The 12018-nt window shown below is 38.4% G+C and overlaps 1 protein-coding gene across 1 annotated transcript; it reads left to right on the top strand.

The window, feature by feature from the left end:
* The first annotated feature begins 2911 nt into the window (after positions 1 to 2911).
* Positions 2912 to 12002, top strand: stbd1 (starch binding domain 1). The gene is made up of 4 exons (XM_055225672.1): positions 2912 to 3355; positions 6331 to 6638; positions 7245 to 10798; positions 11295 to 12002. The coding sequence occupies exons 1-3, from the start codon at positions 3076 to 3078 to the stop codon at positions 10791 to 10793; spliced, it is 4137 nt and encodes a 1378-aa protein (XP_055081647.1). The 5' UTR covers positions 2912 to 3075; the 3' UTR covers positions 10794 to 10798; positions 11295 to 12002.
* The last annotated feature ends 16 nt before the right edge of the window (positions 12003 to 12018 follow it).

Here is a 12018-nt window from a genome sequence, read left to right as displayed (position 1 = left end):
GTTTTGCCTGTAATTATCATGCCCAGTGATTGACGGAGAAGTCATTCTTGCATTGTGATGAAAATGTGATCTTGTGTGTTTGGATTTTATGGGACAATTAATTACATTTTCTTACGAAGAACTCAACAAGACATTTATGTTTTTGATGGGGCGGCAGTGGCTTTAGTGCATACTGTCATTGTGTCAGAATAGACTTGCCTTGTGTGCATGTGGTGTGTGAGCAAGTCATTGGTAGTGAACGGACTTAGCTTACGTCAGTCTGCCTCAGGGCAGCTGTGGTTACAGTACATTATTACATTATTCATTCAGAATAACTAATATAATGTAATGCACATCTAGAGGTCTTAAAAGGTGCTGTATACAACACATTCCTTGGTAAAGGTTAATCCTGTCTTCAGTTTTAAACATAGAATTTGTGTTAGGTGACAGTGTAGTGACATGTCTTGTAGGCTGCTTTACTTGGTTTTGCCAGACAGTAGAGGAAGCTAACGCCCCCTACTGCCTGATGCCTTCTCCAGGATTGCATCCCTTTTGTGATAAGGTGTATGCTCCCTGAATGGAGGTCATTCTAAATACAATGCATTTTTATGAATTATAACATTTTAATGTAATACAATTATTTGTATTTTTATTATTTTTCATAGCTGTTATTTATTGCATTACTCTCAGAGGAGCACTGTAAAAGCATTTGGGGACTAAGGCTACATTTATATTGCTGCTATTACACATGGGGCTATTATATTGTGTACAAATGGGAATTTTAAGAAAATAGTTTGTTTTTCCTTATTCACAATTTGCATTTTATATCAAATGTACACACAGGTTTCTGTCAAATAAAGAAACAAACTTAATTGCCTGATAAATGAAACATGACTGTGCCCTTATTCCTAAATATAGATATAATTTACATAATAGTCACTTCTTGACATTAGTAACATTTGATAACTCTGAAGATTTGCTAAACAAATTCTTCTTTGTCTATCATTAACCATTGTCCCTGAGTTAAACAGAAACGTCTTCAATCTAGCAGAGAAACAGCTCCTCTCAGTGGACATGTGTGATAAGTACAGGAAACATCTGTGCTAGGCCTGTCCCACTGCAGTCAGACTAAAGCCAGAAGACAGAGTGAACAAACACATCACTGACCTTAGACATGTCACTGAAAATGCTGTGCTCTTTTGGACCCCCTCTAACTGGGACCTGTCCAAGGATGTGTACTGGTCCAGTCTTTTGCTTGATCCATCAGAGGAACCATCTGTTCCAGGAGCTGTCCCACAGTGCAGCTGATGGAGGACACCAGGCTGCAGGGGGACACATGTGTCCCTCTGCCCTTGTCTCTACAGCACACAGAGGGACAGCCTTTTGTCCTTAGACTGGACACTCAGGGCTTCCGCTCAGAGGAGGGACAGGGTGCTGAGGGTCCAAAGCAGGACAGAGAAGAAGCAGCAGGAGCCTGGACCCTTCTCTCACATGCTGCAGCAGTGGACACAGGAGCCTTCTCTGCCTGAGGGACTACAGCCTGAAGACCTGCACTGCTACATGCTCTACATCTAGGACACCCCCGACCCATGGGACACAGTGTGACAGAAAGAGCTGCCCATCAGGTGGCTGCAGGATGCCAGGCTCAGGAGGACAGACACAGAGGGATATAAGACAACAACAGCAGGACAGAGGATGCACCCTGAGGAGACTGGACTGGAATTTATGTGGTTTTGGAGGATTTTGTACAGTGCAACATATTATATAATCATAATTGTATAGACCTACTATATTTTTTGAATAAATCTACTATTGATAGTCAGACATGGGAGCCGTGCAACTTGCTTCATTCACCAGACTGAGCCAATAAATTAACATAGGTTTGGCCTAGTAATACTTTGAACATAATCAAATGTAATTGCTTTTGTACCTAACTGCTTTTGTAGCAACGCGGTAGCTAAACATTGACCACTAGTTGCATTTACTGTGCCTCTACAACACACACCAAAATTAACACAATTCAATTAGTAACTTTTGCGATAACACTTAAATATATTATAATTTGATTATCTGATAGCCTAGATGGGAGTTTATTAGCCTATAGGTCTACACACTAAAAATGTTGGGTTAGAAATTACCCAAATTGTATAAATAACCCAGTGTTGTGTCACTATTGAACCAACACAACTCAGCAGTCGGGGTTATTATTTTAACCCAATCTGGGTTATACTTAATTACTCTGCAGGGTTAATTCTACCCAAAACTTAATGCTTATAATGGCCACCACAATGCTATTTATTTTATTTATCTGGAGCAGCAGATGAGGTGGGTAATGGCTGCTGTGGACAGTTGAAGAGTCTGTATGTAACCCATTTCGTTGGGTTTGAGAAGAGGTGGGAAAAGGTGGGAAAATGTCATTATGTGTCATTTGAAATGACCCAACTATGACCCAACCTACTGACCCAGCATTTGGGTTAAGCAAAACGACCCAGCTCTGTGAAAATGACTGAAAAGTGACCCAACAGCCCTAACCCACCAACGGGGTAGAAAAAATAACTCATCATCTCGTAATTTTTAGGGTGTATATTTTGACCCTTTCTGTTTTGTGGTGAATTTTAAAGATAAATGTGTAGGCTCGTTCTTTGAATTGAAAATGTTTTAAAGTTACAGCCTGTAACATAACATCTAGGCGATTTACGACAATCTCAAAGCCCAAAACCAAAATAGGCCTATTTACGCACACCCAAACTCTCCCAGACCACTAATTACCCGAAACTATTGGCAAAAATCTTTTAAAATTGAAGCCTACTCTAGATGAACAGACTAGATATTTAGTCTCAGACAGGGATTTAATTTTCACAAACATTGCATTTCTATTTTTTATGAATGAGCACACTGTCCACGTGACTATCTGTAAGCCAATCAGCTCCACGCACCTGCGCTAGTTTGCAGCAGCAGCTCTGCGCAGCAACAAGAGGTCACTACTCTCCTCAAAGCAGACCACTTTGTTCGTGTGGGAGTCCAGAGCAGCGGCGTCTCCCTCCCACATCCTCACCGAGCTTCCACGCACATTCTCCGGGCACCACTGGACTCGACATGCCGCTGAAAAAGACCGTGGCCATGGAGAGGAGGATAGATTTGGCGTCGTTGTTTTGCATGATTGCGCGCCATGGACCCGCGGTGCTGCTGACGCTGGTGGGGATTGGATGCGTGGTGGCTGGTTTCGTAATCTTCAAGAACATGAGAGAGAAGCGGCGGAGGAGGAGAGCAAGCGAGGCCGACCGTCGTGACACCAACGCGGGGTATGGAGACGCAGCGGTGGGCCTGGGGGAGAAGGAAGAGCCGCGCGTGGAGGGAATACGGAGGGGGTCAACAGGTAAAAAAAAAAAAAAGGTTTTAGTTTGTCATGCAGCTGTTGGACCTGTAGGGCAGTTCTGATTAATTAGGCGACTCAATTATTTAAAAAGGCATGTATAATGTGTGAGCTGATGTGGGTTGGAAGAGTCAAGCTGGAAAATCAAGATGCCAAATCAAAACAGCTGCATGCAAAAAAAAACAACAACAAAAAAAAAAAAAACCCTAAACAACACATGAAGGTCAACATAAAAAGAGTGAATGAATGAATGAATAAATAATCCTAATAAAAAATATCCTAATAAATAATTACCTCCTAATAAAAAAAATAAATAAAAATAAAAGTCATAATAAAAAAAAATCATAATAAATAAATAAGCTGCATAAATCACTACATAATCTGCATAAAATTAAAGTAATACACCATTAATTAAAAAAATCTAAATGGTAGATGTGCCAGGCTCAGGCAAAATAGATCTTGATTAACCTATTATATAACCTATTGTATAGCCTATTCAACTCAAGAAGCAGGAACAGACTAATTGATTTGATTGGTTAAGATTATTGTAGTAGCCTTAAGGCAATTAAGAAATGCCTTCAAATCTAGCTGTGTCAGAGCTGTATTACCAGGTCTTCAAACTGTGTCACAAAAATGCTGTTTACGTATAATAATGCAGAATAATGCAAAAGAACAAATGCTCAATTAAACTGCATTCCGTGTGTGATGACTTTTTAAAAAAAAAATGATTTAGGCCTAGCTGTAGTAAATGCTATTTGCAGCAGCTTCCCAGTTCCAGTGTTACTGTCACTCTTTGGGATAAAAATATCACAACATGGCACTCCTCCATTTCTCCCTCCTACAGTACAGGCAAAGGCTACAGTCAACATTTGAAACCTGGCCTGTAAACAGATAGCAATGAGGCTGAACCTATCAAATGTTGCTAGGTATTCATGTACACAACGTATAAACATTTGCAGTTGGGATATATGTTGTGTTGACAAGGTGCTTCCCATAAATTAGTTTGCCATTACTGGGCTAAAAGTCTCTGTCAGATGTTCCATGATAAAAGCTGCAGTGTTTACATAGACCATATAAGAACTGTCTAATTAGATTTTTAAATTGAATATGCTGTGACAAATTGATGTTTTGTTTTTGTCAATAAAATTAAATAAGGCACTAGGGCAAGTTCCTATTCAATATGACCAACCATCTGTAAAGTGAGACTAGAGATGGGAGTGCAACAATGAGTCCTACAAGTAAAAATTCAAGTGCTCCTCAAGGACTAACTAGAAACATGTCAAAAATCAAGCCTCCTGTTGTATATTTACAGTGCAAAACGTGCAACGCCTTTAAGCCCCTCAATAAGGTATTCAATAGCAGGCTTGATTTAGTCATTTTAATGACCAAAAGTGCACTGAATTTTGTGAAATTAATCTATAGGATAGGATTTTTTGGCCAAATTGAGTTTTCTTTCTTATTCTACTCTCCAGACCCTTTCCTCTGTAGTTATGTTTTTTTTACTGTTAAACTCTTAGTGAGATCATAGGCAGTTTATTGTAACCTTCAAAAATTACTTGGCCATTGATGCTATTATATAATACCTCACTTCTACAGCCAAACTAATTTGTTTGTGTTAAGAACATGAACAATCAGAAAACTATTTAGTTACAATTCTCTAACAATAGATGCTTGGAAGTAGGTTGGAGTCAACTTGCAAAGAAAGTAAAGTTATAAGGATCAAGTGCCCCATATTAGAATAAGGTAGTCTCTCCCCTGCAGTGAATATTGTTAAAGCTACTGAACCTGATGCACAGCTACTTGAACTGGATGCACATTGTCATCATTATAGAGACATCCCATTGTAGGCAAAAGATTACTCGGGGGCAATGCAGAAGTAGGTCAAAGTTTGAGACTTCCTGGTATACCTGTTTTTGTTTGGTTTTTTTTTGTTTTTTTGGCAGAATGCAAACAGCAGCAACTGTTATTTGCTGACATCATTGATAACGTCTCAGTGTTGACTTGATTAGCACACAAAGAGACTTTTCCCATAAAGCTGTGTTGTAAAGAGAGTTCAAAACTGCTGAATCAATTTTGTACAAAAAGCCATAATATTGAAAGTACTTTGTGCTTCTGACAAAATAACCCAGATAAAACCCTTATCTAAAAGTGCTACAAACAAATGAGAAACACTGATTTAATGAGTTCGGATCGATTGGGGCTGCACAATAAATTGCGAAACGTATTGATATTGCAATATTGAGTGACACAATAATCAATATTGCAACATGCTCAATATATTGCAATAACATCAAGGTTCCCGATCGTACTGTTTTAAAAGAATATATTAAATAAAGCTGATTTTTAAAAATTCCTTTTCCTTATTAAATCCAAGATTAGCCTTGAATTAAGCCTCGTTTTGTCTCAAGTTTTTTTTTGACAGTTTCGTGTTAAATTAAAACATTTATTTTTTTCTTTTATTATAACTGAAAATATTAAAAAAAAAATACAGTACAATCATCATAATATGTGTACTGCAGTTCTTATTTTTGTGAAATTTTCCAATATTGTTTAGCCCTAGTATCTATAATGATCCATAGACGATACTTATTCTACAGCACAAATCCTATCTTACCACAATAAAATATAACAACTTCCCAAAAAGAGCAAAGAAAAGGTAAACATGATAAATGTTTAGCCCAAATGGTTCTTTTATTGAACATTGAGTTGATATTTGGTGATTTTATATATAGTGAACTTTTATATATAGTGAACTTAAAGAAAAATAAATGGGTCATGTTTATGTGTGCTGTCATTTATAAGAAAAATCAATGGCAGTTGCTTGTTCTGTACACAAACTTGCTTAATGCTTAAAGGCTATCTGGAGATATTTGAGTTCATGTCTGGTCAAATTAGTTCAACCTCCTTTTAAAATTGGTCAGTATTTTTAATGCACATTCTTAGAAGAACATCTGGACCTTTTCTTTCCCTGTCTTTAGATGCTAGTGATGAGAGCTCCCCGGATGATGTCAAGGAGCATGGTTATTTGTCACAAGTGAGACAGCGCAGGACTGCCTCAGAGCGAAAATCTTACAAACACAAGGAACCAGGCAGAGACACTGCAATCGAGAAAGCACAACACACATTCTTCTGGGAGTGGAATTCTCACAGAACGCAAAGCTATGCTGAAGAGGCTGTGCAGAAATTGGAGAAAGGCAACACGCATAAGTCAGCAGAGGATGCGACACAGGAGGTCCATGGAACGAGGGAAACGCAGCTGAATGATCTTGGCTGTGAGGAAGAGAAGGTAAGTACTCATCTTTCAAAAATATACCTGTTTGTTTTCTCTGAAGAGTCTGACAAAATGATATAAAAATAATTCCACCTTTAACATTTGACCTGGGGATAAAATGAAAAACACATCATCAAAATGGATTAAATTGTTAATGATACCCTTCATTGTTTGTCACACATTTTTTATGCAATACAGAATCAAAATATTTTATGGAATTATTTGTATGGAGAAAATTTGTATGTCTTTATTTTGTTTACATCTGCATGTGTGAGAAACAAGAAAATAATCATTATAATACTGTAATTCAAAATTTTATTCCAATTCTTCAACTAGAAAGATCCTAAATTTATCCCAATAGAAATTCAGTTTAACATTAGCCACAATAAATAAAAGCTCTTTGAAGCTCATCACGCTCATCATAAGGCACTCATTATTTGGTCACAGGGATGCGTTTACTGTGGGTCAAAGGTCTTCTAGAGGCTTTTTGTAGGGACAGAGGTAACAGACAAAAATACACTATACAGTATTGTACTTCAATAACCTCCAGTTCCACAACAATGAATCGCCACAATGACCCAATTATGTAACAAATCCACTCTTTTTTTCTTTTATTTTTAGATGCCTGAAGCCGACTCCAGCGAAGACATCACCACGACTAACGAAGACGTGTCTGAGGAGGAATTCAGACAAGAGGAGACTGTTCTGTTCACTTTTAACAGCCAAACGTGTTCCTACCCAACCCCCAATTTGAGTGTTAATGACAGCAAAGAAAACACAAAGGAAACCAACTCTAAGCATCTGGAATCTGCGCTTGAGAATGCTCCTGTTTTGATGACGGAACAAATTTCTTCAGCTCTTTACAAAGAAGATAAAGATAACATTGTTGACCAGGCAAATGGTACAAACGATCAATCCAGAGGTATGAATAATGAGAGACAAGCAGACAAATGTTGTGATGATGAAGGTATTTCTACACCTTCACCAGTTGAGGTAAAGGAGGGACTGTTACTTGCTCCTAGCCAAAAGGGTGAACCGTCTAAGTTTGATCAGACTCGAGATGATGTCATTGTAAAACCTTCAAATAGCACAAATTTCGCTCTAAACGGTCAACAGAGTGATACATCATTGTCTCCAATATCAAATGCACAAATTGATCAGATGATTGCTCTTGAAGGCAACAGCCACTCTGAAGTCCAAATTGATAAGGATTTTAGCACCAGCCAAAAAGACAACAAGAAAGAGTTTCCAGATACAGTTCCAAGTGAAAGAATAGATGCGTCATTAGTTGACACCATTCCCCAGTCCCTTGATGTCAGCGTAAAAGAAGATTCAAGTTTAGTCAATCAGGAAACGTCTAAAATGGTTGAAACTGAAACTGTGATTTTGTCAGAAAATAAAAGTTTGCAAGATCAGCAGCATCGAGAAATTGCGCCCCGAGTTCTGGATGGAAATCAACCTTACACTGACATTTTAAGTGACCAAAAAGATACGACCGGAGAGCAGCAGATTCAACCCATTTGCAAAGAAACCGATGTTGATCAAAGAGAAGTTCAAAGTTCAAGTGTTAATTCCAACGAGGTAGAATGTTTAGTACAGTCTCAACCTTCTCCAAATCAGTTAACGGAGGTATTCGATAAAGAAACGAGTTTGTCCGGTCTCCCTGCTGATGTCAAAACAGAAATCCAAAGTGTAACGGACACAACTGAACCATCTATTGATCTGAAAGGGCATGGGTTGACTGAAATTTTGGATACTGAAACTACAATTATGGATTCTGGATTGAACAATGAAAGTAAACCAGCTGGCCAGAGTGCAAGTACTGATACAAATGAAATATCAACTGCAATGATTAGCAATAAGGTTGAATGCATTGTGGAGCAAATAGTGGCTGATGCCATTAAGGAAGTCAGGCAGACGTCTTTAGAACATAGACCTGCACAATTGGAAGAAAAATCACTGGAACAACCTTCTCAAGTTCAAAAGGCTCAACACAGTGTTAGTATTAATAATGAAAACGTGGCCAGTAATGCACCTGAGAAAGATTCATATAAAGTGTTCAAGGAAGAAAGTAAAGAAGTTGTGTTCTGTTCAAATATGGCTGCTCAAATAACAGAAGAAGTGGTGAACACAGTATGTAGCTTAGAGTTGAGCAAAAAAGATATTGTAACTAGCAACGCTTCTGACAGTTTTTCACAAATATATCATGATAATAACGATATGCCAACAGTTAAGACAGCGCTCCAAGAGATTAGACACGTTGAAGAAGAAAGAGTAGACCAGCAAACTCTTGAAAGTGTAGAAAATGAAGTCTCAAAACCTCTTGGAGAAACAAATGTGATCCAACAAGCTGTCATAGAAGTTAATTCTGTTAAAATAGAAGAGAATGTATCTTTAGAACAATTAGGTGTGCAACCACTGCCAGACAATAAAATTATTGATCGTGACAATTTAGCCAAAGAGCCAAAGGCAAAAGCTGTTGAACGAGATAATAATGGAGAGGTTGATTGTTCCAACATGGCAACTCAAATGCAAGTGGAAAAAGTAAATACAGTTGCTTCTGTAGAAGTAAACGATCTTACAAATGTGGAAGGTGAGGTTCTGACAGAGATCAAAATGGAAACTGTTGAAAACTTAGAAAAAATTCAGCAGAAGGTTCCAAAAATGGTCGCAGACATCAACAGTGAACTATCCAAGAGTGTTTGTGAGGTTGAAAACGTATTGCCAGCAAAGGAGGAAAATCAGCCAGGGATTACACCAGTTATTGAAAAGGAAATCTTAGTACATAGTGACCAGAAAGATTTGAGAATTCCTACAGACCCTAATAATCAGGTTTCGAATTTGACTGAAAAGAATGGCTGTAAAGTGGTTATAATATGCAGGACTTTGGAGGGCAGCACTTCAGCTGTTGAAATGTCCGATGATGAGGACGTTGATAGCGAAACCTCTCATATCAGGTCAAAATCTACAGAATTTTCTACATGTCAAGATCACTTGGAAGACAAAATGACTCCGGCTAATGAAGAAGCTACTGTTGGCATAGTGGCTAATGCGCTAATCGAAGAAACAACCAGTCAAGATGCTAGCAAGAACTCTGATTTGACTGCTGCCCTAGATTTTTCTCAAGCCAGTGCTATTAAGCCAACAGAGCAAATCAAGCTGAAAGATGATGCCGTGTCATCGCCTAGTTTGGAAAGTGGGATATCTAGCATGGCAGTTAGCCCTGAGATGGAAGAGGGTAGCAAAGAAATTGGTCAAATTGTTGAATTTGAACCCATGCTGTCATCCCAAGGTACAACTTGCACTGTGTTTCATGCTGAAGAAAAGGTTTCACATAATCTTTTTACAAGTGATGGAGTCGCCACGGTTACCAAGGAAGATGTGGCTACCATGGTAATTGGAGATCTAACCTCAAGTCCTATCCTGCTGTCTGAACCTGAAGATATAAGTAATGAATCGTTAGTGATCAATGAGGATTCGTTTGGAAGTGAAATTGAAGATAGTTATCAGAAAGAGATGGAAGCGATCATGATGCAAGTTGTGAAGAGTTTTAGTGATGACATGACAAAAGAAGTTGCTAAAAACGTGGAGGTGAAGAAAGAACAAGCATGTGCTGCCAGCAAGGAAGAAGGAGAGAAACTCGACTCAGAAAAAACGGAAATCAGTATTATGGAAGCTACTATGGATCATAATGAATGGATTATTGATGGTAGCTATCAAGTGCTTCCATGGATGAATCTGACTAGTTCTAGAGACGCAAGCTCTTCCAAGGAGGGAGTGGAATTGGTTGAAAGCAAATCATCAGCTCAAACATCAACTACAGAGGATGGGGCAGAAAATGCCAAAAAGGTTTTAGCGGTCCAACCCATGCCACAGAATGTCAATGTCACCTTCCGTGTGCACTACCTTCCTCTATCACCCTATCAGACAGTGGCAGTGACTGGAGACCAGCAAGAACTAGGGGCTTGGAAGAGCGTGGTCCCCCTAGAGAAAACTAAGGATGGATACTGGAGCTGCGTGGTTGGCCTACCTGCAGAGAGCCATGTGGAGTGGAAGTTCGTAGTGTTGGATAAAGGAGAGGTTTGCCGCTGGGAGGAATGCGGTAATCGACTGCTCTACACAGGCTACGGAGATGACCTGCTGGTGCACAAGTGGTGGGGGTTCCTGTAGGACAAGTGAGTAGTGGAGACACAAACGGTATAGATTGCATATAGTCTGTGTATAAAATGCAGTTATATTTTTCAAAAGTTATTGAGAATGAGGCCTTTGGTTATTTAGTAGAGCTGTCAAAGCATGAAATCTGTTTTTGGTAAAGATAAGAAGCATAATAAAAGATATATATATTTTTAAATGCATATGGTGATTATACCGGTCATTTCTGTTGGGGCACCTGCCACCTGCTTATAGGTTTTATTTAATTTGTGATGCTTTTCCTTTTTAAAATGCATGGGAAAAGCATGCATGTTTACTATGTCTGCCACTCCACAAATCTGACCAATAACTTGACCTTTAACTTTAAAGCCCTATTGTGGAACATTCCAGGCAAAACATTTTATATTGCCATAGAGACAAGCAGGTGGCGGACCCATCACTAGAAAAGTTGCATAGTGCACCTTTTAAAAGGCCTTGATGATATTGTATATCCATAATTTTTTTTCTCTTTAATTGCAGATTCACTTCAAGGCGTCTCTTTTGTCTTGCATGATTCTAATATAACATTCAGTGTGTATATCTAACAGAAGGCTGTTAATAGGTCATTTTGCACAAGTGTAATATGTCATGTATAAATATGGATTAGTGACCTGTTAAGCTTTCTCCTGGAATTTCAATGAAACCAATTTTGTAGGTCAACTTTTGAACGTGAAATGATTGTACAGCAGAGAGAGACTGACATTAACAAATTTAGTTTTGACTATATACAGTGTAATTATGCAAACTGAATGCAAAGTGTTATTCAGCCTCTGCTGCTTGATCCTCAATATACCAGTGTGTGAATGCACATAGTTCACTTTTATACAGCAATAAACCCAGCAATAACCGCCCATATACTTTTTACGATCTAAGTAATTTATCAGGTAATTGTGTGTTTGTTTACCACTCAACTGTGATGCTGTACGCTGCTTATCTCATGGGATTGTGCATGAGAAATATGCCCATGTTGTGTTATTATAATGGTGCCTTCCACTACAGTAATATACAAAATGTGAAAAAGTATTATACAGCTTTGCCAGTAATATTTTTAACATCTCCGTCCTCATTGTACTGAATGTCTTATTTTTGTTAATATGTAAAGTTATATATCTGGATTATGCAAATTTTAAGAATCATTTTGAATGTTATGAATGTGAGATTAACTAATAAATCAGTTTTACAAGCTTAAAGGCGCTGTATCTGA

This window comes from Periophthalmus magnuspinnatus, chromosome 12, assembly GCF_009829125.3.
Source record: "Periophthalmus magnuspinnatus isolate fPerMag1 chromosome 12, fPerMag1.2.pri, whole genome shotgun sequence".
Taxonomy (NCBI): Eukaryota; Metazoa; Chordata; class Actinopteri; order Gobiiformes; family Gobiidae; genus Periophthalmus; species Periophthalmus magnuspinnatus.
This window is presented reverse-complemented; position numbering and strand designations above follow the sequence as displayed.

What these genes read in the sequence shown, in the direction of transcription:
- stbd1 (XM_055225672.1), top strand. Translation starts at nt 3,076, where the DNA reads ATGCCGCTGAAAAAGACCGTGGCCATGGAGAGGAGGATAGATTTGGCG. An exon ending in AATACGGAGGGGGTCAACAG is followed by an intron (nt 3,356 to 6,330) that starts GTAAAAAAAAAA and finishes CCCTGTCTTTAG; the next exon opens with ATGCTAGTGATGAGAGCTCC. An exon ending in TTGGCTGTGAGGAAGAGAAG is followed by an intron (nt 6,639 to 7,244) that starts GTAAGTACTCAT and finishes TTTTATTTTTAG; the next exon opens with ATGCCTGAAGCCGACTCCAG.